Source organism: Ovis canadensis, chromosome 12 (assembly GCF_042477335.2).
Source record: "Ovis canadensis isolate MfBH-ARS-UI-01 breed Bighorn chromosome 12, ARS-UI_OviCan_v2, whole genome shotgun sequence".
NCBI lineage: Eukaryota > Metazoa > Chordata > Mammalia > Artiodactyla > Bovidae > Ovis > Ovis canadensis.
This window is the reverse complement of record NC_091256.1, coordinates 54,269,551-54,296,725: the sequence shown is the minus strand read 5'-3', so window position 1 is coordinate 54,296,725 and position 27,175 is coordinate 54,269,551. Positions and strand designations below refer to the sequence as shown.

At 46.1% G+C, this 27,175-nt stretch overlaps 1 protein-coding gene across 4 annotated transcripts in view; it reads right to left on the bottom strand.

Moving 5' to 3' along the window:
* Positions 1-38: 38 nt before the first annotated feature.
* Positions 39-27,175, bottom strand: part of CLSTN1 (calsyntenin 1) — a 76,774-nt gene continuing 49,637 nt past the window's right edge. For 2 of the 4 annotated variants that reach the window (XM_069545761.1, XM_069545762.1), the window contains 15 exons: positions 26,631-26,839; positions 24,507-24,656; positions 24,203-24,388; positions 20,360-20,608; positions 19,095-19,216; positions 11,100-11,262; positions 7,968-8,024; positions 6,518-6,675; positions 5,289-5,437; positions 4,621-4,847; positions 3,912-4,082; positions 3,449-3,594; positions 2,322-2,457; positions 1,859-2,043; positions 39-1,572 (listed from right to left, as the gene is read on the bottom strand). In XM_069545761.1, coding sequence (XP_069401862.1) covers positions 1,378-1,572; positions 1,859-2,043; positions 2,322-2,457; positions 3,449-3,594; positions 3,912-4,082; positions 4,621-4,847; positions 5,289-5,437; positions 6,518-6,675; positions 7,968-8,024; positions 11,100-11,262; positions 19,095-19,216; positions 20,360-20,608; positions 24,203-24,388; positions 24,507-24,656; positions 26,631-26,839 — 2,503 coding nt within the window. In that variant the 3' untranslated portion in view covers positions 39-1,377. The remainder of the gene's footprint in view (positions 1,573-1,858; positions 2,044-2,321; positions 2,458-3,448; positions 3,595-3,911; positions 4,083-4,620; positions 4,848-5,288; positions 5,438-6,517; positions 6,676-7,967; positions 8,025-11,099; positions 11,263-19,094; positions 19,217-20,359; positions 20,609-24,202; positions 24,389-24,506; positions 24,657-26,630; positions 26,840-27,175) is intronic. The other 2 variants (XM_069545764.1, XM_069545763.1) reach the window with 1 other exon arrangement.

Genomic DNA, 27,175 nt, shown 5'->3' with positions numbered 1-27,175 from the left:
CATATGAAAATGAGACCAAAGAAAAGCCGCTCTCCCGCTGGAGTTAGAACCAGACTTTATTGTATGTATACACTTTCTGACCTATTGTCAATATACACATCTGAAAAGTGATACCACGGCCGCTACAGACAGCGCGAGAACAGTCCTGTCTCTGCATTGGCGTTTACCCACGGTCTAAACAGAGCAGCTACAGTGACAGTACATGGAGGGGTGGCCACACATGACACGGGACAGCTGGCAGTGTCCTTGAGACTAGCGGTTATGATCACAGCGTAGTGTTCAAAATGATTTTCTCCCAGTTTTAGAAATCTAAAATTTTACATGTACATTAAAAACCAAGTGCTGTAGGGTTTTAGCTCCTGACTGCTGTTCTCTCCTTTCACCACCTACTGGGCGTGGGTTGTATCCCTGGGGCGGGCTCTGGGAGGAGGGGGCACAGCAGTTGCTTGGGAATGGAGTGCTGCCCTCTGGCCACTGGGCGTCATTTCAGCAAGGTTCTGAGTATGGATTCCCCTAGGCCTGTTGCTGTCTCCAAACCAAGCAGTTAGAGGGGTCTGCACCATCTGGACGGTCAACATACTCTCACCAGCAAGGAAAACTACATCTATTTGGTACAGACCCCAAAGCTGCACCTCCGGGAGGAGCTGCTGGTCCTCGGAGAAGCGAGTACACACAGCCAGGGACCCCAGCTCCCCTCAGCCCTCTGCCAAATCAGAAATGGGTAGAATCCCAAAGAAAAGACCTGACCTTTTCTAGCCTCTGAAGAGGGGTCCCTGGCCCGGTCCCCTCCTGCCAGGCAGCACAGTTTTGTGCCTGTCTCCTTGTCCTGGGTGGGGGTGGGAGGTGGGGATCAGGGGGGTCTCGGTCCCTCCCACGCTCAGTGTCCCCACTTCACTTTGCATCCAGCCCTGGGTTATACTAGCACAAAAGACACAAGGAATCCCAGTTTATTTACAAAATATTAAAAAGTCAGTTTATCATCTACATATTAGCCCCATTCTGCCATTTTATACATGCACTAGTGTGGAAAAATAAAAACTTTAAAAAAAAGAAGAAAGGATTACCAGGTGGGAGTGAGCAATTCTAACTCTTTGTCAAGGAGTCCAGTCACTGCAGCTTTTCTGGAGTTGAACGAGCATCAGCTCCTCACATAACTTAAGAGCGATCCCGGCGAGCGGGAGAAAGGGGGGTGGCGGGGGAGGGAGCCTATGGGCCTACACACCAAGCAGGGCAGAGACTGGCGGTGGGGAGGGTCTGCAGACCTACTGGCCAGAATGACTTTGTACATCATGGACCCTGGGGGTGGGCAGCGGTGGCAGCAGAGTCTCCGGAAGCAGGAAGGAAGACAGGGTGGTGGGGCTGGTGGGGGGGGTGCGCTCAGTAGCTGAGGGTGGAGTCGTCCCACTCCAGCTGCTGCTGCCGGTTCGCAGTCTGCGGGTCCCCGTGCTCCCCCTCGTCCTCCTCACTGCTCTCCGACTCGGCACTGGTGATGTCGTCCTCCTCGTCCCCATCCTCGCTCTCCTCTTCCTCCTCCTCCTCTTCCTCCTCACTGCTATGCTGGTCCTCGTATGTCTGACAAAGGGACGACCCAACTGACCGGGTGCTGAATCCAGCCCCAGCCACTGCTGGGAGTCACATCCCACGACCCAGCCAGAGGGGCCAGACTAGGCTGGAAGAAGCCTCACCACAGACAAAGGGAAACAGCTCTGGTCACCACCCACAGTGTGACCAGGACTCTGTATCAGGCCCCATGGGCCTCACTTTAACTGCAGGGTTGTGGTAAGGACCACACAAGCACAGAATCGTCGGGGGTGGGGTTGGGGGGTGGGGTGGGGTGGATGAGGAGCCCCACACCTACCTCCATGGGGTTCACGGTGATGGTCAGGGCAGAGTCGTCCCAGTCCATCTCGTTTTCTTTCCCGGTGTCCTGGTCCCGCATGGTCCTCTGGTGTGCAGCCCGGATCCGGAACACCCCCAGGATGATCATGAAAACCAGGAAGCTGACGCACACCACAATGACGACGGTGGCAGTGCTGGGAACGACTGGGGTGAGAGGAGACAGGACGGCTGTGATGACAGAACCCGTCCTGGGCCCGTGTGCCCTGGGCCTCCCTATTGCTGGCTCCATCAGCCCCCAGAGAACAGACAGATCTCTGAGAAAATGCTTAGTGCAGCGGTTTGGCCCCTTGCTGCCTTGTCTGTGCTCCAGTTTCCTTGTGTGATGGGGAATAAAAGCTGGGTTGGCCAGTGGCTGTTCTGAGCCAGGCGGAAGCAGGTGCTGAGCTCACAGCAGGAGTTGGGGCAGGGCAGCACAGTCCTACCTGCAAACGGGTGGGGGTTGGCCAGGTTGTGACCAGAGAGGTCAATGAAGGAGCGGTGCTCGGGATGGACGAACTGCGGCTGGGCGGCTATGTGGCTGGCGTGCTCCATGGGGTTGGCCGTGTGGATGACATTCACCTGCAGAAATGGAAAGGCAGCCCGGATGTGTCTGGGGAATGGACATGCACTTGACCAGCACCACCAGTGGGCCCTGGATGGGTGCTGGTGGGCAGAGAAAAGGACAGAAGAAGCCAAGGAGGGTGTTGTAATGATCTGATGTTGTCACACAGCCAAGAAAAAGCCTCCTCTTGTAATAACTCATTTTTATTGTGCCTAATAAAATAATTCATCCACAACAGACTGGAGAAGGCACAGCACCACCAGTGGCCCTTTACCTCGGGTCGTCTGAGAAGCCTGGGCACAGACCATGTCCCTCTTTTCTCAAAATCACAGCCACATGAGAGAGGACAAATCACAGGCTTTCTTTTCTTTCAAATCCGCTACCCTCGGCTCAGAGAATACCCTCGTGGACTCTTCAGCCTTGTGAGTCTAATTCTGGGGCTGTGGGGTCACAGTGCAAGGGCTCAACTGCTGAGAATAACTTCTGGTTCACTCCTCTGGGGCACAGAAGCTCTGAGTGACACTAGACATGTCAGAGTGGCCACCTGGGCCAGAGTCACCATGCCCATGTTCCTCGCAAGGCAGTCCTGCCCTGGGCAGAGCATTCACTCCTAGCAGGGCCAGGCCTCTGCAGATAACCTCTGGATCCTGGGCACTGCTCCTTCGAAAGCAGTGTTAGATCTCAAGACACACCCTTGCTCCTCAGCCCAAGGTATCAACTGCCACTCAATCCTGACCACCTCCCTCCAAGTCTCAGGCTGAGGGAGCCTGTGAAGGGGGTACCGTGCTGGATCCCAGCTCACCCCATGTACAACCTGTCACCCTAAACCTGTGCAGGTCTAGCCTGGAGCAGCCCCACCCCCGACTGGAAAAGGTGACCCACCCCCCAATGAACCCCAACAGTGACCACTACAAATGCCCTGGAAATAGAATTTGCAAACATCAGGGTCTTAAGTGGGATGCTGAGTCACCACGCCACTGGCCTCTCTCTGCAGAGGCCAGCTCTCACCTCCACCTGGAACTCATTGCTGACATAGCGACCATTCAGCTCAGAGCAGACAAGCTTGAACTTGCGGTCAAGCAAGGACCTGGTGTGCCAGTTCCGATAGCGCAGGAGGTGTAAGATCTCCTCGTAGCTGGCCATGGTGTCAACACCTGCAAGCAAGGAGGAGACAGCAGTGTGGAGGTTAGGAACACAGGCCGCAGGCAAATGCAGGCGGTTCCCAAGGCACTCAGCCACGCCTGGCTGTCCAACTGCGGGGTATCTCCCCCTGCTGAAGGGCGTGTGCCATAACGTGCCCAGACGTCCACCCTTTATGGGGATGCGGCACCAGGCAGAGCTGCCCTCCCCTCCCCATCTGGAAGCCAGTAGCCACCGCTCAGCCCAGTCAACATTCTCCCTTCCCGCCCCCTCTAGGGCTCCCTCCAGGTTTTGAGCGCGGAGGACAGCTCCCAGCTGTCACTCTTCCCACCTGTGAAGACCACGCCCACGTCAGAGCTGCTCATTTCGATGCCCTTCTGCTGCAGGCGGGCCGCGTCCACCTCCAGGCTCTCCTGCTCTCCATTCAGTTCTTCTCCCTCCACTGTGACCTCACAGGTGTCCAGGTCGTGCACGATCTCCTCCGACACCAGTGACTCTTGAACTGCAAAAATAGCCCAACCGGAAATAGCAGAGGCCGCAGAGCCTGGAGCGGGGGTCACAGCGACGGCCCGCCTGCTCATCCGCAAACTCACAGAGCCCTTTTAGGGACCATGGATGGAGGTACAGGACAGTCACTTTCAAGAGTTGGGGGTGTTTTATGCGTCTAAGGAGGGCTGTATGAATAGTGAGAAGGCCTGAGAATGGGGGGCAGTCTGTCCTGCTGGGACTGCCAGCCAGCAGGAGCATCCCCCAACTGTATCCCCTGCCCTGGTCTCCATCCTCTCAACCCCCAAGATCTACCCCAGACTCTGATGTCAAGCTAGAAAAAGATCAAATGACCCCCCCCATAAGTGGGTTTCCAAAGATCGGAAGGAGCTCCAGCCTACAATCAGATTCTAGAAGCAAATCCAAAACAGCAGAGAAACATTCAAGTTTCCAAAACCACAGAAGAAAAGAGCCAGGATTTTTCACTGGCAGCCACAGTGGGGTTTCAGCTGCAGTTTCGAACTGAGGCAGGGATGACTGTTCTGGGCTATCACCTGTTGGGTCCTCATCCCCTTCCCCTTCGGGCTCCACTTCTCTCGTGATGGTGCTGATGATCCGAAGCTCAGGGAAGAGGAAAACCCCCTCTGAGCTTTCAAATTCAGAAGCCGCTCGAGCAAAATGGTGGACGCCGCTCAGACTGATTTTGGGCTCTTCTGGCTGCAAAACCATCACGTAGCCATCCACCGGGGGGATGGAGATGCAGGCGGCCTCGCTAAAACACCTGTCAACAAGGGAGGCGAGGGGAGGGTCAGGGCTTGAAAAGATGGCTTCCCAGGCTATACTCCCGGAGGAGGAGATGGCATAGGGTCACTCCAGCATTCCTGCCTGGAGAATCCAATGGACAGAGGAGCCAGGCAGGCCACAGTCCATGGGGTTGAAAAGAGTTGGACATGACTGAGCGTAACACACACACACACAACTCAGGCCACACGAGGGCGCTTGGAGGTGGCGCAGGCAGGATTCCACAACCACCTGGGGGACAAGACGCTGGCTACTCCCAGAATGTACTTCCAAACATCACTCAAAGTTTCTGGTAACGAGTGACCATAAGCTTACAGAAGGGAGGCTGGTTTGTCCTAAAAAACTTAAATGCACACGTTTTCTTCTCAAGGATCGCTGGGCAAAGAAAGACAAGATTTACTGCTAACAAATCATCACCTACTTGACTATGCTGGTGATTTTGAGTCTTCGGATCCCTGGGGTGGGGAACTGTCGTGAATTAAGGTAGGAAATGTGTTGCATGGCCTTATCAAGCTCCCCCACGTCCTCTCCCTCCAAGGTCAACATCGACTGACTAGGGTTGGCCTGGATCTGTAATGGCACCAAAACAGACAGGAGAGAAGTAAGGTTCTGTCCGCAAGGAGGTGAAACCATGAACGCGCTGAGAAAGAGAATTAGCTTGGGATTGATATGAACTGGTGACTTAGGAGAAGAAAAGCTTGTAGGATTCAAATGACCATGACCCTATGACATGACAGTAAATATCAAAGGCGCAAACAGATCTGTGATATAAGAAAAAAAAATGTTTGGTCTTTGTCCCTGGTTTCTGGCACAGACCTCCTAAAACCCTTGGGATTTCTCGAGGGATAGGAACACCTTTTGTTATTCCTGATTAAGCCCCTTTCAACCCCAGAGTTTACCTTAACGAGGTGACTCTTGGTGGAGCCCTAGATAGTTTCTCGGCTGGGGGGGGGGGGGTACTGGTTGCTAGAGAAATAAACTGTGCGGTGAGAGTGGGCCTTCAGTCCTGCCCTTGAAGGGAGAGAGGCTGGAGACTGTGTTAACTGATCACCAGTGGTTACTGATTTGATCCATCATGCTTATATAATGGAATCTCTACAACCCCCATCCCCCAAACAACAGGGTCTGGAGAACTTCTGGGTTTGCAGACAGCAAGGTGCTGGGGGTGGGGTGGGTAGAAGCCTTGTGCACTCCCCTCACCCCAGGCCCTAAACATCTCTTCCACCTGCTTGTTCCTGAGTTGCATCCCTTACAATAAACCAGTAACCATAAGCAAAGTGTTCTGTGGGGTTTTCTGAGCAGTTCTGCAAATTATTGAAACTGAAAAGGGGGAGGGGTTTTGGGAACCCTGGACTTGCAGCCAAGCTGGATGAAGTGTGGGTACCAGGGGCCTGGAAGCTTGCACCTGGCAGCTGAGGAGCAGGCGTCTGGTGGGCAGTGGGGCCTGGTGCCCAGTCAGTGTCAGGATGGAAGCAGACTACAGGACGACTGGGGAACAGGGGCCCAAGGAGCTGGAGAATTAGGGTGTGGTGCCGGAGGTGCTAAGAATAAAAACAGATCAACCCTTGTACCAGCGGCCTCTGCACTTGAGGTCAAGGAAGCTGTGGGTGCAGGGGAGTGGGGTGCCAGGCAGGGGGGTGCCTGTGTTACCTTGACACCTCTGCCATTGCCTTCGGGGGTGTGCAGGTCTAGCCCCTCTTTGCAGGTATACAGACAGTCAATCACCTTCTTATCTGTGAGCTTCCCAGAACGGATGGTGAGGCCAGCCAGATTACCTCGGAAAAACTGGGTCATGCGCAAGTCACCACCTGTGGAACGTGGGGGAGGGAAAGCAGAAATTGTGGGGGCGGCCTGGGGCCTCCCATCTCACTTTTCAATGTGGTGTTACCGGTGGTGGTGGCTTGATGGGTGGACATGCGGGTTAGTTCCTATCAGATCCTGTTAGCCTTGCAGCTGACATGGAAGCACAGTGAGGAAATTAAATGGTTTATGATCATGCATGTGGCCCGGAGAAGAGAGGAGCTGGTGGTGATGTGTCAGAGGTCCCATGACTGTCCCCATTCGTGTGGCCACTCCCCAGTGAGGGGGGTCCATGCTGCACTGGTCACCGTGGCACACAAGGGACACCGTACTGGAGCCAGTCTCTTCAACCACTGCCTTCTCAATCAGCTGGGTCAGATGCTGGGCTGCCTCTTAAAAACTTATTTTTGGCTGCACCATGTGATGCAGGATCTCAGTTCCCTCACCAGGAATCATACCTGGGCCCCTGAAGTGAAAGCTCTGGGTCCTGACCACTGGACCAAAAGGGAATTCGCCTTAGGTTGCTTTTTTTCTAGCTGAGCATATTCCCAGAATATATACAAACTCGGGGATGAACATACACAAGCAGGAGCAGAAAGATGAATGTTAAAAAACACCATCCTGCACTTAGAAGCCTAGTATCAAGGCCACTCAGATGGCTGTTTCATTGACTGGCAGCATGCCTGTCTCCAACTACTGAGGATGAAGATGTTATAAGAAAAAGCCAGAAAGCGGCCCTTGACAGGTTGTCACAAAGAGCCAAAACCAGGAGGTAGTAAACCCTGTGGCTACACTGAAGGAGAAGAGCCTGACTGTCAGCAGCATGTCTCAATTCTGACAAGGAGATTACACACAACATCATTGTTAGGGATTGAGATCTCTAAGAAACATTATTTAGAATTTATTATCAGGCAGGACAGAATATCTAGACATGAGTCTTTTCCTGTCTGGTGGTTCAGACACACAAGAAGCAGGAGGTAGCCTCCCAAGCCTGGCCTGTGAGATTTCAGCAAGGTGTCTCAGGCAGTGGGATGGGGTGAGATTTGATGGAAGGGGTAAAAGATATTCCCATTAGTGCCTCGCATGAATGAGTCATTTGCTCTCACTTCAGCTGGGATCAGCACGGGCAGAAAAAGGAAATCCCATGATGCAATGGGGCAGCATAAGGCAAAGCAGCAGCTCAAGACAGTGTCTGGGACCCAAATGCAACTGGGGTGTCGCATGCGGAATGGGCAATGAATGGAGGTCTCGTCTTTAAATGAAACACAAGAGTGAACCGTAGGCAAAAGAGTCCAGGGACCTGCGGAGGCCAGAGGCACAGGCTCAGTTTCATTGTCACTTTCAACTCCTGAATACTCTGTAGAAAAGCAAGACAGACAATATAAAAGGACCAAGAGGTTAGGCTCTTCAGAACTGGACCTTGAAAATTAGTTTCGAAAAGTTACCAAACCCAAAGAGAACACTTCGCCTGTCATCCCTCTTGACACACTCCACCTGGATGAAGCTTGTACATCATCACCTTTTACGACCCCAGTGCTTCTTCCCATCCTTTTAAAAAAAAAGTTTAAGTGTAGTTGATTTACGAAGTTAATCTCTGCTGTACAACAATGTGATTCAGCTACACACACACCCTTTTTCATATTCTTTTCCATTATGGTTGATCAGAGGATACTGAATATAGTTCTCTGGGCTATACAGTAGGACCATGTTCATCTTTTTCCAGTCGTTTATTTCACCTTCCTATAGCCTCCTTGCCAAAACACAAGTTGGATTCAAAATAAGACAGTGAAAGCCGTGCGCTCAATTCACTGATCTCAACCTGCCCAGGCAGGACCCAGCCAGATGGTGGCTGACGCTGGTGGTAGAGATGGGCCCTGTGCAAATGGTAGCCCTCCCAGACCACAGCGCCAGCCTTCCTGACAGGGACACATGCATCGGCACCCAAAGGTTGGTATGTAGTAAATGTGTATGACTTTTGAAGGCTCGAAGGGAGTACATAATTGGTCGAGACTTTGACTTCCAAGGGACAGAGGAAGGAAGGCATTTTTAACCAGTTTTTCTGAACAGGAAGGGAGTCAGAGATTAGGGAACTTAACCCAGAGAAATATACTCAGTGATGGCTCGGGGACAGCAGCTGCTGCCCCCACCAGGCGCCCACCCACCCAATAAGAGGACAGAGTCTCCACTTTCTAGACTGCTTCCCTGTGTCCGCCCCACCTTGCAGAACAGGCCTCTCCACCTTTAGCTTTAGCTGCAGATGAGTGCGCTCCAGGCCAGGTGTGCACAGGTGAGCCCTGGGGCCCACACAGCTCCTCTGTCTTCACAACCCACAGTTAGAACTGATGTTTCTGTTGATGTTCTGTTTCTCAGACCTCCAGCCTGAGTTCCCCATGGTGAATTTGAAAAGAAAGGGATCTCAAATCCCCTGAAAGGAAAAAGGAGATCTTTTTTCCTGTTAACTACAATTTTTAAAAACTTGTGTTTGGTTTGGAGATGTAGGGAGATTTTTCTGGCTGAGGATGCCGAGAGGGCTGAGGCAGAAAGAGATGAGAGAGGGTGAAAGGGACGGCCATCTGACAGCAGAGGCACCAGGACACGAACAGGAAGGCAGACTGGAATGTGACCCATGCAACAAAGTTCTCAGAACACAAAATAACACTTAGGTTGGCCCTTATATTCTTATTCAAGTCTTTACTGAGAAACTGTGGAAGCTAACATGAACTGAAATTTTAAGACTAACAAACACTTCCGATATGCCTAACAATTTATTCCTCACTCCTTGGTCTCATGTTCCCATTTCTTACGAACCGACTGTCACCAGAATTAAATCTGGGGATTCACTGAAGAAGTTCACTGTGAATACTGTCATATTCCTTTTCATTTGAAAGGATCTGCAGGAAAATTATGAAATTCAGTCCTCCTAAAAGCAGCAAAACTGTCCTGGAAACTGTTGTTGTTCAGTTGCTCAGTCGTGTTGGACTCTGCAACCCCATGGACTGCAGCATGCCAGGATTCCCTGTCCTTCACCATCTCCCAGAATTTGCTCAAATGATGTCTTGGAAATTAGGCTCTTTCATAAATTTCTAGTCTAACTCCAGGTAACAACACTTCCACAGATAAGGAAAAGGAGGGCTGATTTAGCAGGTACATGTGATGATGATGACACCCTGCAGTCACACAACAGAGTCAAGGGCAAGGGGTGGAGGCAGGGCCCCATGAACCTCAACGGCAGACCAGGGGCCCATGAACTTGGGTGGGAAAAATCACATGCTTATTTTCACTAACTTCTAATACTTAGTTTTCCCTTTCCTTATAAATGTCAGCTACAAACGACAAAAATATTGGAAGAAACCGTGACTTTGCAAATAGAAATCAGGTCCCATTGCAACGACAAGCCCCTTGCTATTCTGACTCACAGCAGTTAACAGATGTGCCTGGTCTTCACACGTAAACAGTGGCGCAAATGTACTGTTTCACAAACAAGGGCTTTAAGCAGTTTCATAACTGTATGTACTCCAATCTAATTAGTCATCTTTGAAATCCTATATATTTTATTTTATAGATTCATAAGAAATTATCCTTCTGAGAAGGGATCCTCAGGCTTCCCAGACTACCAGAGGAATCCATGGCACAGAAAAGGTTAACACTCCTCGTTCGGTGGATCAGAGACCCTGGCCTGAGTGCACCAGCTCCAGGGGTTCAAACCCTAGTGCCATGTGATCGGCTGATTAACACAGCTTGCTTCTTTTCTTCATCTCAGTTTTTCAGCTGTGAAACAGGAATAAAAAGAGCTTCTGCCCCATAGACGTATCACTTAGAATTAATGAGATAATGTATGTTAAGCCATAAGCACACAGCCTGCCATTTAGTAAACAAAAATAAGCTGTATCGTCTTGCTGGTGATTGTCAACACATCCCATCTCGGTCTTTTGGCAGAGACGCCCACAGACTCTTCTCTAGTCCTCACTGAAGTGCTTCTACCAGGCTACCAAGCACAAACACTCTACCAAGCAGAGACATCCACAGACTCTTCTCTAGTCCTTCTACCAGGCTACTAAGCACAAACACTCTGATGTGCCCTCTGGGCCAGAGAAACTCACATTATCTGCTGTTTCTGTGCTTTTGTAAACTTTCCAATCAACAGACTAATTTATAAACATGTGCCTCAACACACTCTCTCTCTGTACAATGCTCCCTCCCAGGCCCTCAGGAAGGGCGTTCCCATCCTTCACTGCCTCCAGCGTCCATCACAGAGCTGCCCCAAAGCCTTGCACAGCAATGCCCCCAGAAAGGCAACACCAGGCAAAGGAATGAAAAGGTAAAGGACAGGACAGCAAGGAAGGAGAATTCTGAGAAGAGCCTGCTTCTATTAATATCAACACAGCAGAGAAAAAGTAAGACTGAAGGGAAAAGGGGTGCCCGTGACCGTTACCTTGCCAGCAAGCCCCAACCATGAGCTGGGTTTCGATCTTGGATGGATGAAGTGGGTAATCTTCAGTGACAGAGAAGGGCTCATGAGGGACACCGTCCACGTAGAGGGTCACACTGGGAATTTCCACGTTGAGGACATAGTGATGCCATTCCTCGTCACAGACCTGTGGGGCCAAAGGAAGTGTTAGGTGTGTAACACCCCCTTCCTTCTCACCGTCTCACACAACTGGACACGAGAATGAATTTCTGTTTTCCTAGAACGGAAAGGATTTAAAGCAACAACAGGGACTTCCCTGGTGGTCCAGTGGTTAAGACTTCACCTTCAAATGCAAAGGGTGTGGGTTCCATCCCTGGTCAGGGAACCAAGATCCCACATGCCTTGTGGCCAAAATATCAAAACATAAAACAGAAGCAATATTGTTAACAAATTCAATAAAGACTTAAAAAATGGTCCACACCATCAATAAATTTTAAAAAAAGCAATAAAATATGTCTCTTCCCACCGTGTCTCACCCAAAGGGCCCAGGTGACAACCACCTCAAGGACATGTCAGACTCGGGGGGCAGGGAGGGGCACTTCAAACAGTGAGCTGCCCAACCCTCTTCTGCCAGGAGCGTGACACCAAGGAATTCTATTATTGGCAGGATGGACACCACTCGGGGGGGCTGGCAGTTCCTTTTCTGGATCAAAATGAAAAACACCTCCTGTCTCAGAACGAGGCCCGCTGTGCATCATGTGCTTTCCTTTCTCGCTTCAAAGGTGATGCTCTATACAAGTAGGAACATAAAGCTCAGGTGGCCAAATTCAACTGAGTTCCTCTCCTATCACTGAGTATCTCCCTTGCTGTCACACAGGGAGTGCTGGTCTGCCGTCTCCGAGGCCCCAGCTGGTCTGGCACTGGCCTGATTTCTGGCTTATATTTTATGCAAGAACAGGGACAAGCAGAGGAGGAGATACTGTTGGATGAAATTTCTAAACATGCCTTTCAAAAAGTTTGCCCAAAGCTTCCCTGGTGGCCCAGTGTTAAAGAATCTGCTGACAAATGCTGGAAATGCGTTCAATCCCTGATGTGAGAAGATCCCACATGTGGCAGAGCAACTAGGCCTGTGCGCCACAACTGCTGAGCCCACGTGCTGCAACTACTGAAGCCCACACATCTTAGAGCCCATGCCCTCCAACAAGAAAGGCCACTGCAATGAGAAGCCTGCGCACTCCAGCGGGGGAGAAGCCCCTGCTTGCCGCAACCAGAGACAAGCTCAAGCAGCTATGAAGCCAAAAATTAAATAAGTGAATGATTTCTGTTTTTTTTTTAAGTTTGCCCAATTTACCTTTTAGTTCTAAGAAATTGAACCAAGGAGAAATCAAGAGCTTAAACAGGCCACTAACATCAAAATGAATGAAGACATTACCAAAGATTACTCCCAAAAGAAAAGCAACTGCTTTTGAGCCTGAGGAAAAATTCAAACCTATAACATTGTATATATGTTTACTATATGCTCATGATATGTGTGTATATAAATGTGTCATCACGTATTTCTAAATAAAGGAATTACACAGTAATTCACTTTTGAGATAGGTAAGATCTTAATTTTAGTTTAAATCTTTATTTCAAACAAGTTCTGTAATAGAAGTTTCTTCAGAAAGTGATTTATATTACATTCCTAGTTTTACAAATATTACAGGTTTCTAGGGGATTAGTGGAGAAGGCAATGGCAACCCACTCCAATACTCTTGCCTGGAAAATCCCATGGACGGAGGAGCCTGGTAGGCTGCAGTCCATGGGGTCGCTAGGAGTCGGACACAACTGAGCGACTTCACTTTCACTTTTCACTTTCGTGCGTTAGAGAAGGAAATGACAACCCGCGCCAATGTTCTTGCCTGGAGAATCCCAGGGACAGAGGAGCTTAGTGGGCTGCCATCTCTGGGGTCGCACGGAGTTGGACACGACTGAAGCGACTTAGCAGCAGCAGCAGCAGGGGATTAATAGAATAACACTGTACTTAAATATCAGTAATATTTGGTCAAAGTCCATGAGCATATTCTGAGAAGAGAGTAGTCAAGTTCAAGTGCATCACTAAGTCGTGTCTGACTCTTGTGACCCCATGGACTGTTGCCCACCAGGGTCCTTTGTCCATGGGATTCTCCAGGCAAGAATACTGGAGTGGGTTGCCATGGCCTCCTCCAGGGGATCTTCCCAACCCAGGGATCAAACCCGTGTCTCTTCTGTCTCCTGCACTGGCAGGCGGGTTCTTTACCACTAGTGCCACCTGGGACCACTCCAACTACTCACTTTACATCAACAACAGCCTCGCTCCCCTTTGTGTGTGTGTGTGCTCGGTCACTCAGTTGGGTCTGACTCTCTGAAACCCCATGTGCTGTAGCCCACCAGGCTTCCCTGTCCACGGAATTCCCCAGGCAAGAATACTAGAGTGGGTAGCCATGTCTTTCTCCAGGGGATCTTTCTGACTCAGGAGTTGAACCCAGGTCTTCTGCATTGCAGGCAGATTTTTTATCAACTGAGCTACGCAGGAAGTGAAGATAGCAGTAGAATTAATAATTTTTTAATTTCCTTGAAAACAGGGAGATGAGGAGAGTAAAACCCCAAGCCACAGACAACACCCACGACAATACTGCTGATGAGGTGACTACATGAATGCTGAAACAAGCAGGTGGAGAAAAGCAACAGGGTTTCAGATTTCAGGAGATACCAGAGGGTGTGAAGCCACATAAAAACAAAAAAAACCTTTATAAAGACAACAGAAGGGAGAGTTCAAAACTTAAAGCTATGGGGAAAAAAAGTCCTGCTGATCAACTATCTCTTTTCAAAGTGTAGGAAAGCTAATTTCATGTAAAACTGAGGGTGGGGGAGTGGAAATGATCATGACTCAATTCCACATGAAGTTTTTAAAAGGAAAAGAAAAGACAACCAAAGGGAATAATATCCCTTCAGGTAATGAAACCATACCTGAAAGTCATACCTAACAAAAGAGATGAGAATGATGATCTATTATTTTAAAATATGCTAAAAGACATTAGGAGAATGACATAAAACAGTAAAAACCAAGTTCATAATTAAAGCAACTCACTACAAATTCAATGCAATCCCTATCAAGCTACCAGCGATATTTTTCACAGAACTAGAACAAATAATTTCAAGATTTGTATGGAAATACAAAAAACCTCGAATAGCCAAAGCAATCTTGAGAAAGAAGAATGGAAATGGAACTGGAGGAATCAACTTGCCTGACTTCAGGCTCTACTACAAAGCCACAGTCATCAAGACAGTATGGTACTGGCACAAAGACAGACATATAGATCAATGGAACAAAACAGAAAGCCCAGAGGTAAATCCACACACCTATGGACACCTTATCTTTGACAAAGGAGGCAAGAATATACAATGGAGTAAAGACAATCTCTTTAACAAGTGGTGCTGGGAAAACTGGTCAACCACTTGTAAAAGAATGAAACTAGATCACTTTCTAACACCACACACAAAAATAAACTCAAAATGGATTAAAGATCTAAATGTAAGACCAGAAACTATAAAACTCCTAGAGGAGAACATAGGCAAAACACTCTCCAACATAAATCACAGCAGGATCCTCTATGATCCACCCCCCAGAATTCTGGAAATAAAAGCAAAAATAAACAAATGGGATCTAATTAAAATTAAAAGCTTCTGCACAACAAAGGAAAATATAAGCAAGGTGAAAAGACAGCCTTCTGAATGGGAGAAAATAATAGCAAATGAAGCAACTGACAAACAACTAATCTCAAAAATATACAAGCAACTTATGCAGCTCAATCCCAGAAAAATAAACGACCCAATCAAAAAATGGGCCAAAGAACTAAATAGACATTTCTCCAAAGAAGACATACGGATGGCTAACAAACACATGAAAAGCTGCTCAACATCACTCATTATTAGAGAAATGCAAATCAAAACCACAATGAGGTACCACTTCACACCAGTCAGAATGCCTGCGATCCAAAAGTCTGCAAGCAATAAATGCTGGAGAGGGTATGGAGAAAAGGGAACCCTCCTACACTGTTGGTGGGAATGCAAACTAGTACAGCCACTATGGAGAACAGTGTGGAGATTCCTTAAAAAATTGCAAATAGAACTGCCTTATGACCCAGCAATCCCACTGCTGGGCATACACACCGAGGAAACCAGAATTGAAAGAGACACGTGTACCTCAATGTTCATCGCAGCACTGTTTATAATAGCCAGGACATGGAAGCAACCTAGATGTCCATCAGCAGACGAATGGATAAGAAAGCTGTGGTACGTATACACAATGGAATATTACTCGGCCATTAAAAAGAATACATTTGAATCAGTTCTAATGAGATGGATGAAACTGGAGCCGATTATACAGAGTGAAGTAAGCCAGAAAGAAAAACACCAATACAGTATACTAATGCATATATATGGAATTTAGAAAGATGGTAATGATGACCCTGTATGCAAGACAGCAAAAGAGACACAGATGTGTAGAGCGGACTTTTGGACTCAGAGGGAGAGGGAGAGGGAGAGGGTGGGATGATTTGGGAGAATGGCACTGAAACATGTATACTATCATGTAAGAAATGAATCGCCAGTCTATGTCCAATGCAGGATACAGCATGCTTGGGGCTGGTGCAGGGGATGACCCAGAGAGATGTTATGGGGAGGGAGGTGGGAGGGGGGTTCATGTTTGGGAACGCATGTACACCCGTGGTGGATTCATGTCAATGTATGGCAAAACCAATACAGTATTGTAAAGTAAAATAAAGTAAAATTAAAAATTAAAAAAAAATGAAAGCAACTCAGAAACGAGGTGACAGGATACAGAAATGATTTAAATGAAAGGGATGGTTACAGTAAAAAAGGTGAAGAATATCAACAAAAGATAAAAAAGAGTCCCCAGGGAGGAAAACCAAAGCAATGAAAAGGAACACCGAAAACCCTGCATGAAATACCCAAACATTTGAAACTAGATACTAAAAGGGAATAACACATATTTGGGAAAACAGACCTAAAACCACTAAGACGTATTCATAAAATTAAAAAGAAGAGGAAAAGAAAGAAATACATCCTATGATCATCCAAACAAAAAGGCTAAACATTTTATAAATGAAAGAAAATCAAGTTGTTGTCAGAGTTTAATAGCAACATTTTATGTTAGAATTCAGTGAAGAGATTTTCTGTTCTTAGAAATCTTACATCTGAGCCAGAGATGAGATATCCAGCCAAAGTGACCTTCAGTATAAAGGCCACAGACAAACTACTAAAACAACATGTAAGAACTTAGGAATTAACTGTTCCCATGAGCCCTTCCTGGGAACACACTTCCTACCACCCAAGTGACCAGAAAACAAATGCCACAAGGATAGTGATACTGACCATTGATGGCTGCTTACATCACGAAGAGAAGAAACCAGACCCAGGGCTTAAACAGATCAGAAACATTAAACCGCATTCTGATTAGGTCTTTTAGAGCCCACTCCCAATGTACAGGGTACAAAGAAAAGAGAGAAGGGACCTCCTGGGTGGTCCAGTGGTTAAGAATCTGCCTTCCCATGCACGGGATGCAAGTTCGATCCCTGGTCAGGGAACTAAGATCCCACGTGCGGAGGAGCAACTAAGCCCACGTGCCTCAACTACAGAGAAGCCCACGCACTCAACGAAGAGCACACGTGCTGCAACTAAGACCCAACACAGCCATGAGGAGGTAGACAAACAGACAAATAAATAAATATTCTTAAAAGGAGGAGCAGACAGAGGAGCATGTTACATTACACCCCAGGGAAGCAAATCTAAACTCTTGAAGACTATGGGACTAAAGCCTGATTTTATTACCAAATGAATTCAAGGGAGAAGAGTCTATAGATTAAAATAAACTCAAAAAGTCTATCAGTCACAGTCAATCTCAATATGTGGCCTCTTATTGGATCCTGATTCAAACAAACAAAACTGTAAACACAAAAACACCTATGAAACAACCTGAACACTGGATGGATATTGAGAAATTATTAACAGTGGAGGTAACAATGAAATAAGACTGACCAAGAGCTGATAACTGCTGAACCCACCTGAAGGGCGTGTGGAATTGTGCCTTATACTCATCTGTCCACTCTTACCTGTGTCTAAAATTTTCCATGATAAAGTTTCAAATGTAAACAGAAGAAACTGAACACTGGGATGCCCCTGGCAGTCCAGTGTTAGGACCCTGCTCTTCCCCTGCAGGGGGCATGGGTTTGATCCCTGGCTGGGGAACTAAGATCCCCCATGCCGTGGGGTGAAGTCAGAATTTTTTTTTTATTTAAAAGAAAAGAAGAAACTAAATACATAAATGCAGACTATGATTATGAAAACAGAACTATACCTAAAATGTCTACCTACGCTGCAAAAAATTTTTTCTGGATACCTTTCTTAGTGTCTTGAAAAAATTTATGACAATGGTTTCTGAGAAAGAAATGATCTAGGTAAATAAAAATGACAACAGTAAGAGATGAATGCTGTCACCTGGACAGTGACCTCATCTTTCTACCAAAACACACTTTCTTCCTCTCATATGGGCTCTTATGTGTCTATCTTGTAACAGTTTCAGACAATGTTATATTTCACCAACTATAAGCACATATAACACTATGTCCGCTCATATCTACTAACTCCAGGAGACAAATAAATTAAGCCCAGGCCAAAGGTTTCCTTCTTGTCCCAACTGTAAATCATGAGACAAAACAACCTGCTGTGATCGTAATGGAAAGGCTTTCTCAGTTCACAGCATCTCCTTGTTTCCTATAATGGCACCGATTCTTTGCACATGACACTTGCTTTTTTACCACTGTAACTGCTAGGAAATCAGCCTTCCAAAGATATGACATCATCACAAGAAGTATAATATGATCTAATGCCAAAACTGTAAACTCCCAAGACCTAGCAATTCATGTGATGTCTGAAAGATGTCAAGACTGCTGGTTCCTTGAAAATTTAAAATATCCCCTGAATTTGCTGAGGCACCTAGAGTCCTGGGCACAATTTGGGAGCCAAAGACTTAGACAATGAATAAACAAATAAAAGGATCTCAATTTTTAAGTAAGTGCTGCTTATCTCAATAAATTATAACATAGTATTTTATATTTGAAACATACTATTTCTTTATATAGGCACTCCTTGGAGATACCACAGGTTTGGCTCCAGACCACAGCAATGAACCAAGTATCACAAGAAAGTGAGTCACATGAATTTTTTGGTTTCCCAAAGCATAAAAAGTTATGTTTACACTATGCCATAGTCTATTAAGTGTGCAACTGCATCATGTCTAAAAAATACCTGTGTCTGTGTGTCTGTGTATTTTAGTCGCTTAATCATGTCCGACTCTTTACGACCACATGGACTGCAGACTGCCAGGATCCTCTGTCCATGGAATTCTCCAGGTAAAAATCCTGGAGTGGGTTGCCATGCCCTCCTCCAGGGGACCTTGCCTGACCCTGGGATCAAAGCCAGGTCTCCTCTATTTCAGGCAGATTCTTTACTGTCTGAGCCACCAGGGAAGCCCAATTTAAAAATACTTTACTAAAAACTGTAACTATCATCTGAAAATGCTTAGGACTTCCAGGGCAGTCCACTGGTTAAGATTCCATGCTCTCAGTGCAGGCGCTGGGGTAGGGGGGGCACAGGTTTGATTCCTGGTTGGGGAACTAGGATCCTGCATGCTGCAGAGTATGACCCCCCCAAAAAACCCAATATCTGAGAAGTGCAATAAAATAAGGTGTGCCTGTATAAATATTTTATGTATAAAATACACACATGTAAAAAAACAAAGTCTTTCAATGTAAAGGAGTCCAATGGATTTAATGTGCCAATTATCCTATTACCCACAGACACAGAAATCGTAAAATCTTCAATACACCGTGCCCATAAATTGTTGGTCCTGTGCAAGGTTTCAGTGCCCATTTACTCTCTCTGAAAAAAATCCGATCAGTGAGTTCTCCATTCCCTCACCTGACTCAGCTTCCAGTGGAACTCTGCAGGTTTGTATTTCTTCTCTTCTGAAGGATCCTGACGGAGGAGGAAAACCAGCCGGCAGCCGTGGACATAGAGTGAGTAATGGTGTCGGTTCATCTCTGCAGAGAGAAATTCTACTGGTAAACCGCCAGCTTAACTCACTACTCACCAGGCAGCTTTTGCAGAAACTAACACCTGTGCCCAGCCATTTTTATTCTGGCTGGCCAAAAATTAATTCTGTTATTTTGCTGACACTTTGTGGGTTATTACATTCAATGGTTACACCTGACACATCTGTAAATCTTCTCCAGCACCGTGAGTTTCATTTTCACTTTCTGCATGAGAATTAATCACTAAGGTTTTTTGTCTTTTTGTTAGTTGAATATTCACATCATCTGAAGTATAACTATATTCTGAAGAACTACCATCTTATGAGACTCCAGTATACATGTCACTCAGACAATTAGAGAAAGTATCTGCATAAAATTCACCAAAGAATTCTTTTTCACTCAAAATTTCATGATGCACCATTTTAATAAACTTGTGTTTACAATATACACAAACTTGGAACAAAAACCTAAGAGCAAAATGTGAATAACAATTGTTAAGTTGTGCAGCGAATCCTTGATCAATTTTAAGTTCTAACAACTTAACACACTGATGTTAATCATATTACTCTCTAAAAATATGCGTCTCCAGTCAATAATGTGTTAAGACCCAAAGGAAAATAAAAGCTGTTATTTCTTCAGTGGATTTTGAAGACAGTTTTACCAACATAAACGAACTCTCCAGGGTAGGCCAAGGCAGGGTTTAGGACAGACACACTTGGGTTTTGGGCTTCCCAGGTGGCACTAGCGGTCAAGAACCCACCTGGAAATGCAGGAGACGTAAGAGCTGCAGGTTCAATCTCTGGGTTGGGAAGATCCCCTGGATGAGGACACAGCAACCCACTCTAGTATTCCTATCTGGAAAATCCCACGGACAAAGGAGCATGGAGGGCTGCAGTCCATAGGGTCACACAGAGCTGACATGACTGAAGCGACTTAGCATGCATGCATGCATGCAAATACACACACTTGGGCTTTACTGAGAAGTGGAGCCTGATCCACTGAGTAAAACTAACAAACGCCTAGATACCAGGGCCAGATCTTGAGCAGAGAACCACAAGGGTCACCAACAGCCTGTGGGAGCCTTTGGGGTTAGAATAAATGCGGGCTCCAGGCTCCACTGCAAGGATGTCCCTTACAGCAAAGCTGACCTACCTGTTTTGTCTGAGCTGCAAAGAATCGTCTCCTTCTTCTTGCCAAATGGCCCGTGCCTCATCCACACAGAGATCGTAAAGGGCCCCTTGGGGTTGACGGAGATGATGCCATCCGGGACCCTCACCGCCTGAGTGCCGTTGAACTCGAAGACCTGGTCGCTGTCGTGGCCGTTGTCCGTGGGAAGGCCGACGGTCCAGTTCCAGGAGCCTCCTGGGGAAGGCAGCAGCTCAGCCGTGCCAGACGCAGCACCTGAAGCAACACAGAGACGCTTACTGTGCACTGTGCGATGAGCTCAAATGGGATAAGCATTTCAAGGCCCACAAGGTACAGCCTTTATTTTAAAACTGCTATTGAAACACACTTAACTTAAAATGTTGTGCTGCTGTGAGGTACACAGCAAAGCGATTCAGTTACACATGTACGTATTATTTTTTTACATTCTTTTTCACTATAGGTTGGTACAAGATATTAAGTAGAGTTCCCTGTGCTACATAGCAGGTCCTTTTTATCTGTTTCATAAATAGAAATGTGTATATGTCAATCCTCTGCCCCTTCTCCTTTAAAAAGCATAAGTTTGTTTTCTACGTTTATGCATTTATTTTGTAAATAAATTCATGTGTATCTTCTTTTTTCTTCTTAGATTCTACATATAAGTGATATAATATGATATTCATCTTTCTCTGTCTGGCTTACTTCACTTAGTTTGATAATCTCTAGCTTACTCCTTGAGGGGAAAGTTATGACCAACCTAGATAGCATATTCAAAAGCAGAGACATTATTTTGCCAACAAAGGTCTGTCTAGTCAAGGCTATGGTTTTTCCAGTGGTCATGTATGGATATGAGAGTTGGACTGTGAAGAAAGCTGAGCTCTGAAGAATTGATGCTTTTGAACTGTTGTGTCGGAGAAGACTCTTGAGAGTCTCTTGGACTGCAAGGAGATCCAGCCAGTCCATTCTAAAGGAGATCAGCCTTGGGATTTCTTTGGAAGGAATGATGCTAAAGCTGAAACTCCAGGACTTTGGCCACCTCATGCGAAGAGTTGACTCATTGGAAAAGACTCTGATGCTGGGAAGGATTGGGGGCAGGAGGAAAAGGGGGCGACAGAGGATGAGATGGCTGGACGGCATCACCAACTCGATGGACGTGAGTCTGAGTGAACTCCGGGAGTTGGTGATGGACAGGGAGGCCTGGCGTGCTGCGATTCATAGGGTCGCAGAGAGTCGGACACGACTGAGGGACTGAAATGAACTGAAGTCCACCCATGTTGCTGCAAATGGCATTATCTCATTCTTTTTCATGGCTAAGTAATATCACACATACATACTTTATCCATTCATCAGTTGATGGACATATAGGCTGCTTCCATGTCTTGACTATTGTAAACAGTGTTGCTCTGAACACTGGGGTACATGTATTAAGGTCCCATATTTATCCTAATGGTTAAACAATTTGCTAATTCAGTTTTCTTTTCCTCAAAACTAAGAGTTTTTATTACTAAAAAGATTAAAAAATAACTGTGGTTATTATCTTTAAAAAAAAAAAAGGAGAAAAGAGGAGTTTTAACTTTTAAAAACTGTGAATCACTATGTTGTATAGCAAGTAGACTTTAATCAAAAAAAAAAAGAAGCATTACTTGTGATCTCACCCCACTGTATACACTGTTAACATTTGGGTATAAACACTTCCAGTCCTTTCTTTATGAATATACACGTTATTAAAATATGTATAATGTGTATGAAAATATATTATAAAAATGGAGTCCTACTATGTACTTACATATATGACCATTCACAGTCTAGAGTACAATTTAAAACGTCTGAACAGTACTTTATTGTATAGAATTTGTACAATAATTTATTTAACTGATCTGTCCTGTGCACAGTCACCTCTAATTCTTTTCTGTGATAAACCTTGTGTCGACGAGGACCTCTGTATGTATGTCTCCATGATTATTCCCTTAGGATAAATTTCTAGAAACAGGATACTAAGACAGAGTACATGAGACATTTTCACAACAGCTGTTAAACATTGCCAGGCTCAATTTTTTTTTAATTTGTCCACAGAGAATTCTGCAACCTCTCCCAGCCCCTGGACCCTTAACTTTCCTATTCCTAGGATCAGCAGGACTAGGCTGGAACAAACTGGTCTTTCAAGTATCATCCGATCTCAGTCCAAATCTAAGCTCAGGCTCTTTTTAAAAGTGTGAGGTGACTCAGCCTCCCTCAGTCTCAACTAATTCCTCTGGAAAGATGAGAAATGTAACTCCACTTGCCTTTGTGGGCCTGATGGGATGATAAAGAAAATAACATATGTGCAAGTAATCTAGTGTATAGGAAGCACTCGGACAGGAAATTCTATCTTTGAACTGTTCTGCTGAGAAAATGCTTATTTAATATCAAATAAATAATGGCAGCAGCAATATGGATGAAGCAAGAGACTATTGTACTGAGTGAAGTTAAGTCAGGAGAGAAGGAGAAATATTCTATGACATCCCTTATATGCGGAATCTTAAAAGAAATGATACAAATGAACTTACAAAACAGATACAGACTCATAGACTTGGAGAAGGAACCTATGGGTGCCAGGGGTGATGAACTGGGCGGGTGGCAGGGGGGTGGGTGGGGAGGTGGGGATAGTCAGGAAGTTTGGGGTCGACACTGCTATATTTAAAATGGATAACCAACAAGGACCTACTGTACAGCCCAGAAAACTCTGCTCAATGCTATACGGTGGCCTGGAGGGCAGGGGAGTTTGGGCAAGAATGGATACAGATATATGTATGGCTGAGTCCCTTTGCTGTTCACCTGAAACTATCACAACATTGTTTGTTAACTGGCTATACCCTAGTACAAAATAAAAAGTTTTAAAAAATAAAAAGCTAAAGAAGAAGAATGGCATTATGAGAAAGCATGGTTTTTACATTATACTTACATAATTTAAAACAGAAAGTACTCCAGACCTCTTCACTTACACATTTTTAGGTACCTGATTATGAGAATTTGGACTCAGAGTCAGACACCCAAGTATATTCACCACAGGGATGAGCCAACAGAGAATATACTTTTTCCCTGTTGCTGTTTCTTCATATGACAATTTCCAATTATGTAAGAAAACCAGTTGCCCAAGTCTGTTATCACTTAGTGAAGAGAAAGGTGAACATCAGAAAACTTCACCTCCAAAGCTCTTACTGAGCAGCTCCTGGAACACAAGAGGCCCTTCTGATCATCAAGAAGCAATTTAAGTTCGTGGTGTTCTAGGACTTCCTGGGCGATTCAGTGGTTAACATACCATGCTTCCACTGCAAGGGGCACAGGTTCAGTCCCTGGTCCAGGAACTAAGGTCCTGTGTGCTGAGCAGCGTGACCAAAACATAACATAATAAAGTTACTGGTGTTCTACCACCAGCTGCATGAACGATTCTTCCTCAGCATTTTCCCTGAAAGGTATCCACACCTCTCCTCTACCTGACTTACATAAACCCAAAAAATATCCAGACTGATGGTGAAGATGGAGAACGAGCCTTGGGTCAAATTCTCGACCATTCTGTGTTCCACCTGCTCCATGCCTTGTTTGTGGGAGACAAAGACTATATATTCAATGCAGGTTTAGTTTTCATTTCCTATTTCACATTTGTCAAAAGCTATCACATTACCTAGTTTTTTTTCTTTAGTCCTTAATAATTTCATTTCATTTAAAGCACACTCCTTACAGAACCCTTATTTGGATGATTCCCAACGTATGTTAGAGAAAGACATGCTTGAAACCAGTGGGTCTTAAGGTAGCACACGCACACACCCTTCTGAATGGGCTTCTGGGATCTGGGGTTCTCTCTTGCCTCCTTACCGCAGAGCCGGTGAAGTGATTTCTCGGAGTAGGTGTCACGGTCACAGCCCTTCCCGATGTGGCTGGTCTCCAGCTCCACCACTACCTGCACCGAGGCCACCGACTCGTCACACGTTTCCAGGTGGACATTCGGAAAGAGTGTCAGAGCGCCGGTGCCAGGCTCATATTCGACCCTGCTGTTCCACCCTGCGTGGGCCCACAGGGAGGGTGGGGTAGAGGGGAGAGGAGGAACACTCCTGTTAGGTCTCCATGGTGGACAGACTTTCGCAGCAGGTGCGAGAGCAGCACAGAGAGGGAGGCTCACCTTGCCACCCAGGGGTGCAGGTGGGCTTGATGCTGATCTTCACCAAAACGTCTTCTGCCGCTCTTTTCTTCCCGCAGTCATAGGCCGTGACAGTCAGCTTGTACTGGTGCTCTTTACCATAGTTCAGCTTCTCTGTGTTTTTTATGTAACCTTCCAAAGGGAAAAACAACAGTGAGAACCCAGACCCATTCTGTTTCCCTCCTCCTGATTTTTTTAAAATTGAAGTACAGTTGATGTACAATACTGTGGCAGTTTCAGGTGTACAGCAAAGTGATTCATGTATATATACATTTTTTTCCAGATTATTTTCAAACCCACGTTGTGTTTTACTTCTGTCATCCTATGCTGAAACACAAAATGCACGTGCTTTCAGCCCTGGAAGTACTAACACAGAAATAAACTGATGCTTCAGATAATTAACACTCAGTTTGGCTTTCCTGAGCTTGAACACACACCAAATCCACCTTGAAAGATTGTTTACACAGAAGAATGAGTCTACAGAATGCAGCCTCCATTCATTCTTACAGCTGTATTTGATTTTATATTTAATATGTAAGGGCTTCCCTGGTGGCTCAGTGGTAAAGGAGACATGGGCTTGGTCCCTGGATGGGGAAGATGCCCTGCAGAAGGGAATGGCAACCCACTCCAGTATTACTGCCTGGGAAATCCCACAGACGGAGGAGCCTGGCAGGCTACAGTCCATGGGGTCACAGAGTCAGACACGACTTAGTGACTAAACAACAAGATAATGTATAAAAGCATAAATAGACAAAATAATCCAAGTATTTCAAATATTAAATACTTTTTGCTAAAAGATTTACTTTGTTAGAGAGACTTCCTACCCTCGCCAAGCAGGAGAGAAGCCTGCTTTCTGAACATGAGTGCAGATATCTGCAAAGTGTTTGCATCATGTCCATCATTTCATCGAAGATTCTGGACTGTGTGTTAACAATGGAGACACCACAGCATCATCAAGAAGCCATAACCAAATAAAGAAGCTGAGCTCCAGACTAAGTTAATACTGTTCAATTACTAAGGATGGAGGAGGGGCTGGCAGTAAGATATCAACTGCATTTTCAAGATGAGGCAGAAGATTCCAACCTGATGGAGAACAGAAAACAAGGCAGATTGAGAAGCAGTCTTGTTCAGATGCAAGCTGGCTGAAAGGTAGGGAAATGATAAAAACATCTTAGGCAGTGGATTTTTATTAGATTTTGGTGGGAAAGGAGAAAAAGGATCATCCTAAAAGAGAACACAAAACTTTGGTGTCAGAAAACAGGCTTTCAGGGGACAGAGTAAAAATTTAAACGTAATCTAAACAGATATTTCTCCAAAGACATACAGATGGCCAAAAGGCACCTGTATGAAAAGATACTCAATAAGGCTAACTATTAGAGAAATGTAAATCAAAACTACAGTGAGGTAGGGAATTCTCTGGTGTTTCAGTGGTTAGGACTCCGAGCTTTCCTGCAGGGAGCAGGAGTTCCTGCTCAGGTAACTAAGATCCCACAAGCCACTCGGCATGGACCGCCCCCCACCCCACCCCCCCCCCCACACACACACACATACAACTGAGTCACTGTGCTGTACACCTGAAACTAACACAACATTGTAAATCAACTATACTTCAATTAAAAATAAACCTTAAGTGTGAAGCAGACACACCAAGTTAGGTCTTGCTATGGACTGAATGTGTGTGTCCTCCCAAATTCTTACACTTGAAGCTGTGGCTCTCATGGTAATATATCAGGAGGTGGGGCCTTTGGGAGGTGATGAGCTTTAGGTAAGCTCACAAGGGAGGAGCCCTCGAGATGGGATCAGTGTCCTTACAAGAGAAAGAGACTAGGGCTTTCTTCCTGCCACCTGGGGACACAGCAAGAAGCAGGTCCTCACTAACACTGGATTACTGAGCACTCTATCCTGGACTTTCCAGCCTCCAGAACTGTCAGAAGTCAGTGTCTGTCAGTTTGTGTTCGTGGTGTTTGGTGAGAGCAGCCTGAATGGACTGACTGTGAGTTTCACTGAAGTGCAGACAAAGGCTGGGTTTGAAGCCAACCGGTGTAGAGGGGGCTGCCTGCCCCATCTCCCCCTGGGGGAGGAATGCGTCCGCTTCTGGGTTCTCACCATCTTTGTCGACAGTGAATGGCACATCAGGGGTGACGATCTCATAGCTGCAGATTTGGCTGAACTGGGGGGAGCAGTCTGCGTCCACCGCCTCCACCCTCAAGATGCTGTCGTACTGCCTCCCCTCCACCACTGTGGCTTTGTAGGACTTCTCCTTGAACACGGGCGCATATTCGTTGACGTCATTCACCTGAATGTGGACAGTTGCTCTGGAAGAAGGAGAGGAAAAAAGCTGTCAGTTTTGCTTTTTTGTATTTTTACCCGAAGAATAAACTTCTGCCCTATGGTTAAATTTCCTTTTTTTCCGATATCCTGTTTTATTGACTTCTATGACGGAGATGAAAATTAAACTGCTCACTGTTTTTAATTTAGCGTGGGGACAACAGAAAGTTAAAACGGGAATTTGGGTTGATGCTACCAAGTCCTACCACGTAAGGCAGCTGGTCCATAAGAGACTTGGGAGACTTCCCTGGTGGTTCAGTGGTGAAGACTCTGTGCTTCCAAAGCAGGCAGCACAGGTTCAATCTCCAGTTGGGGAACTAAGA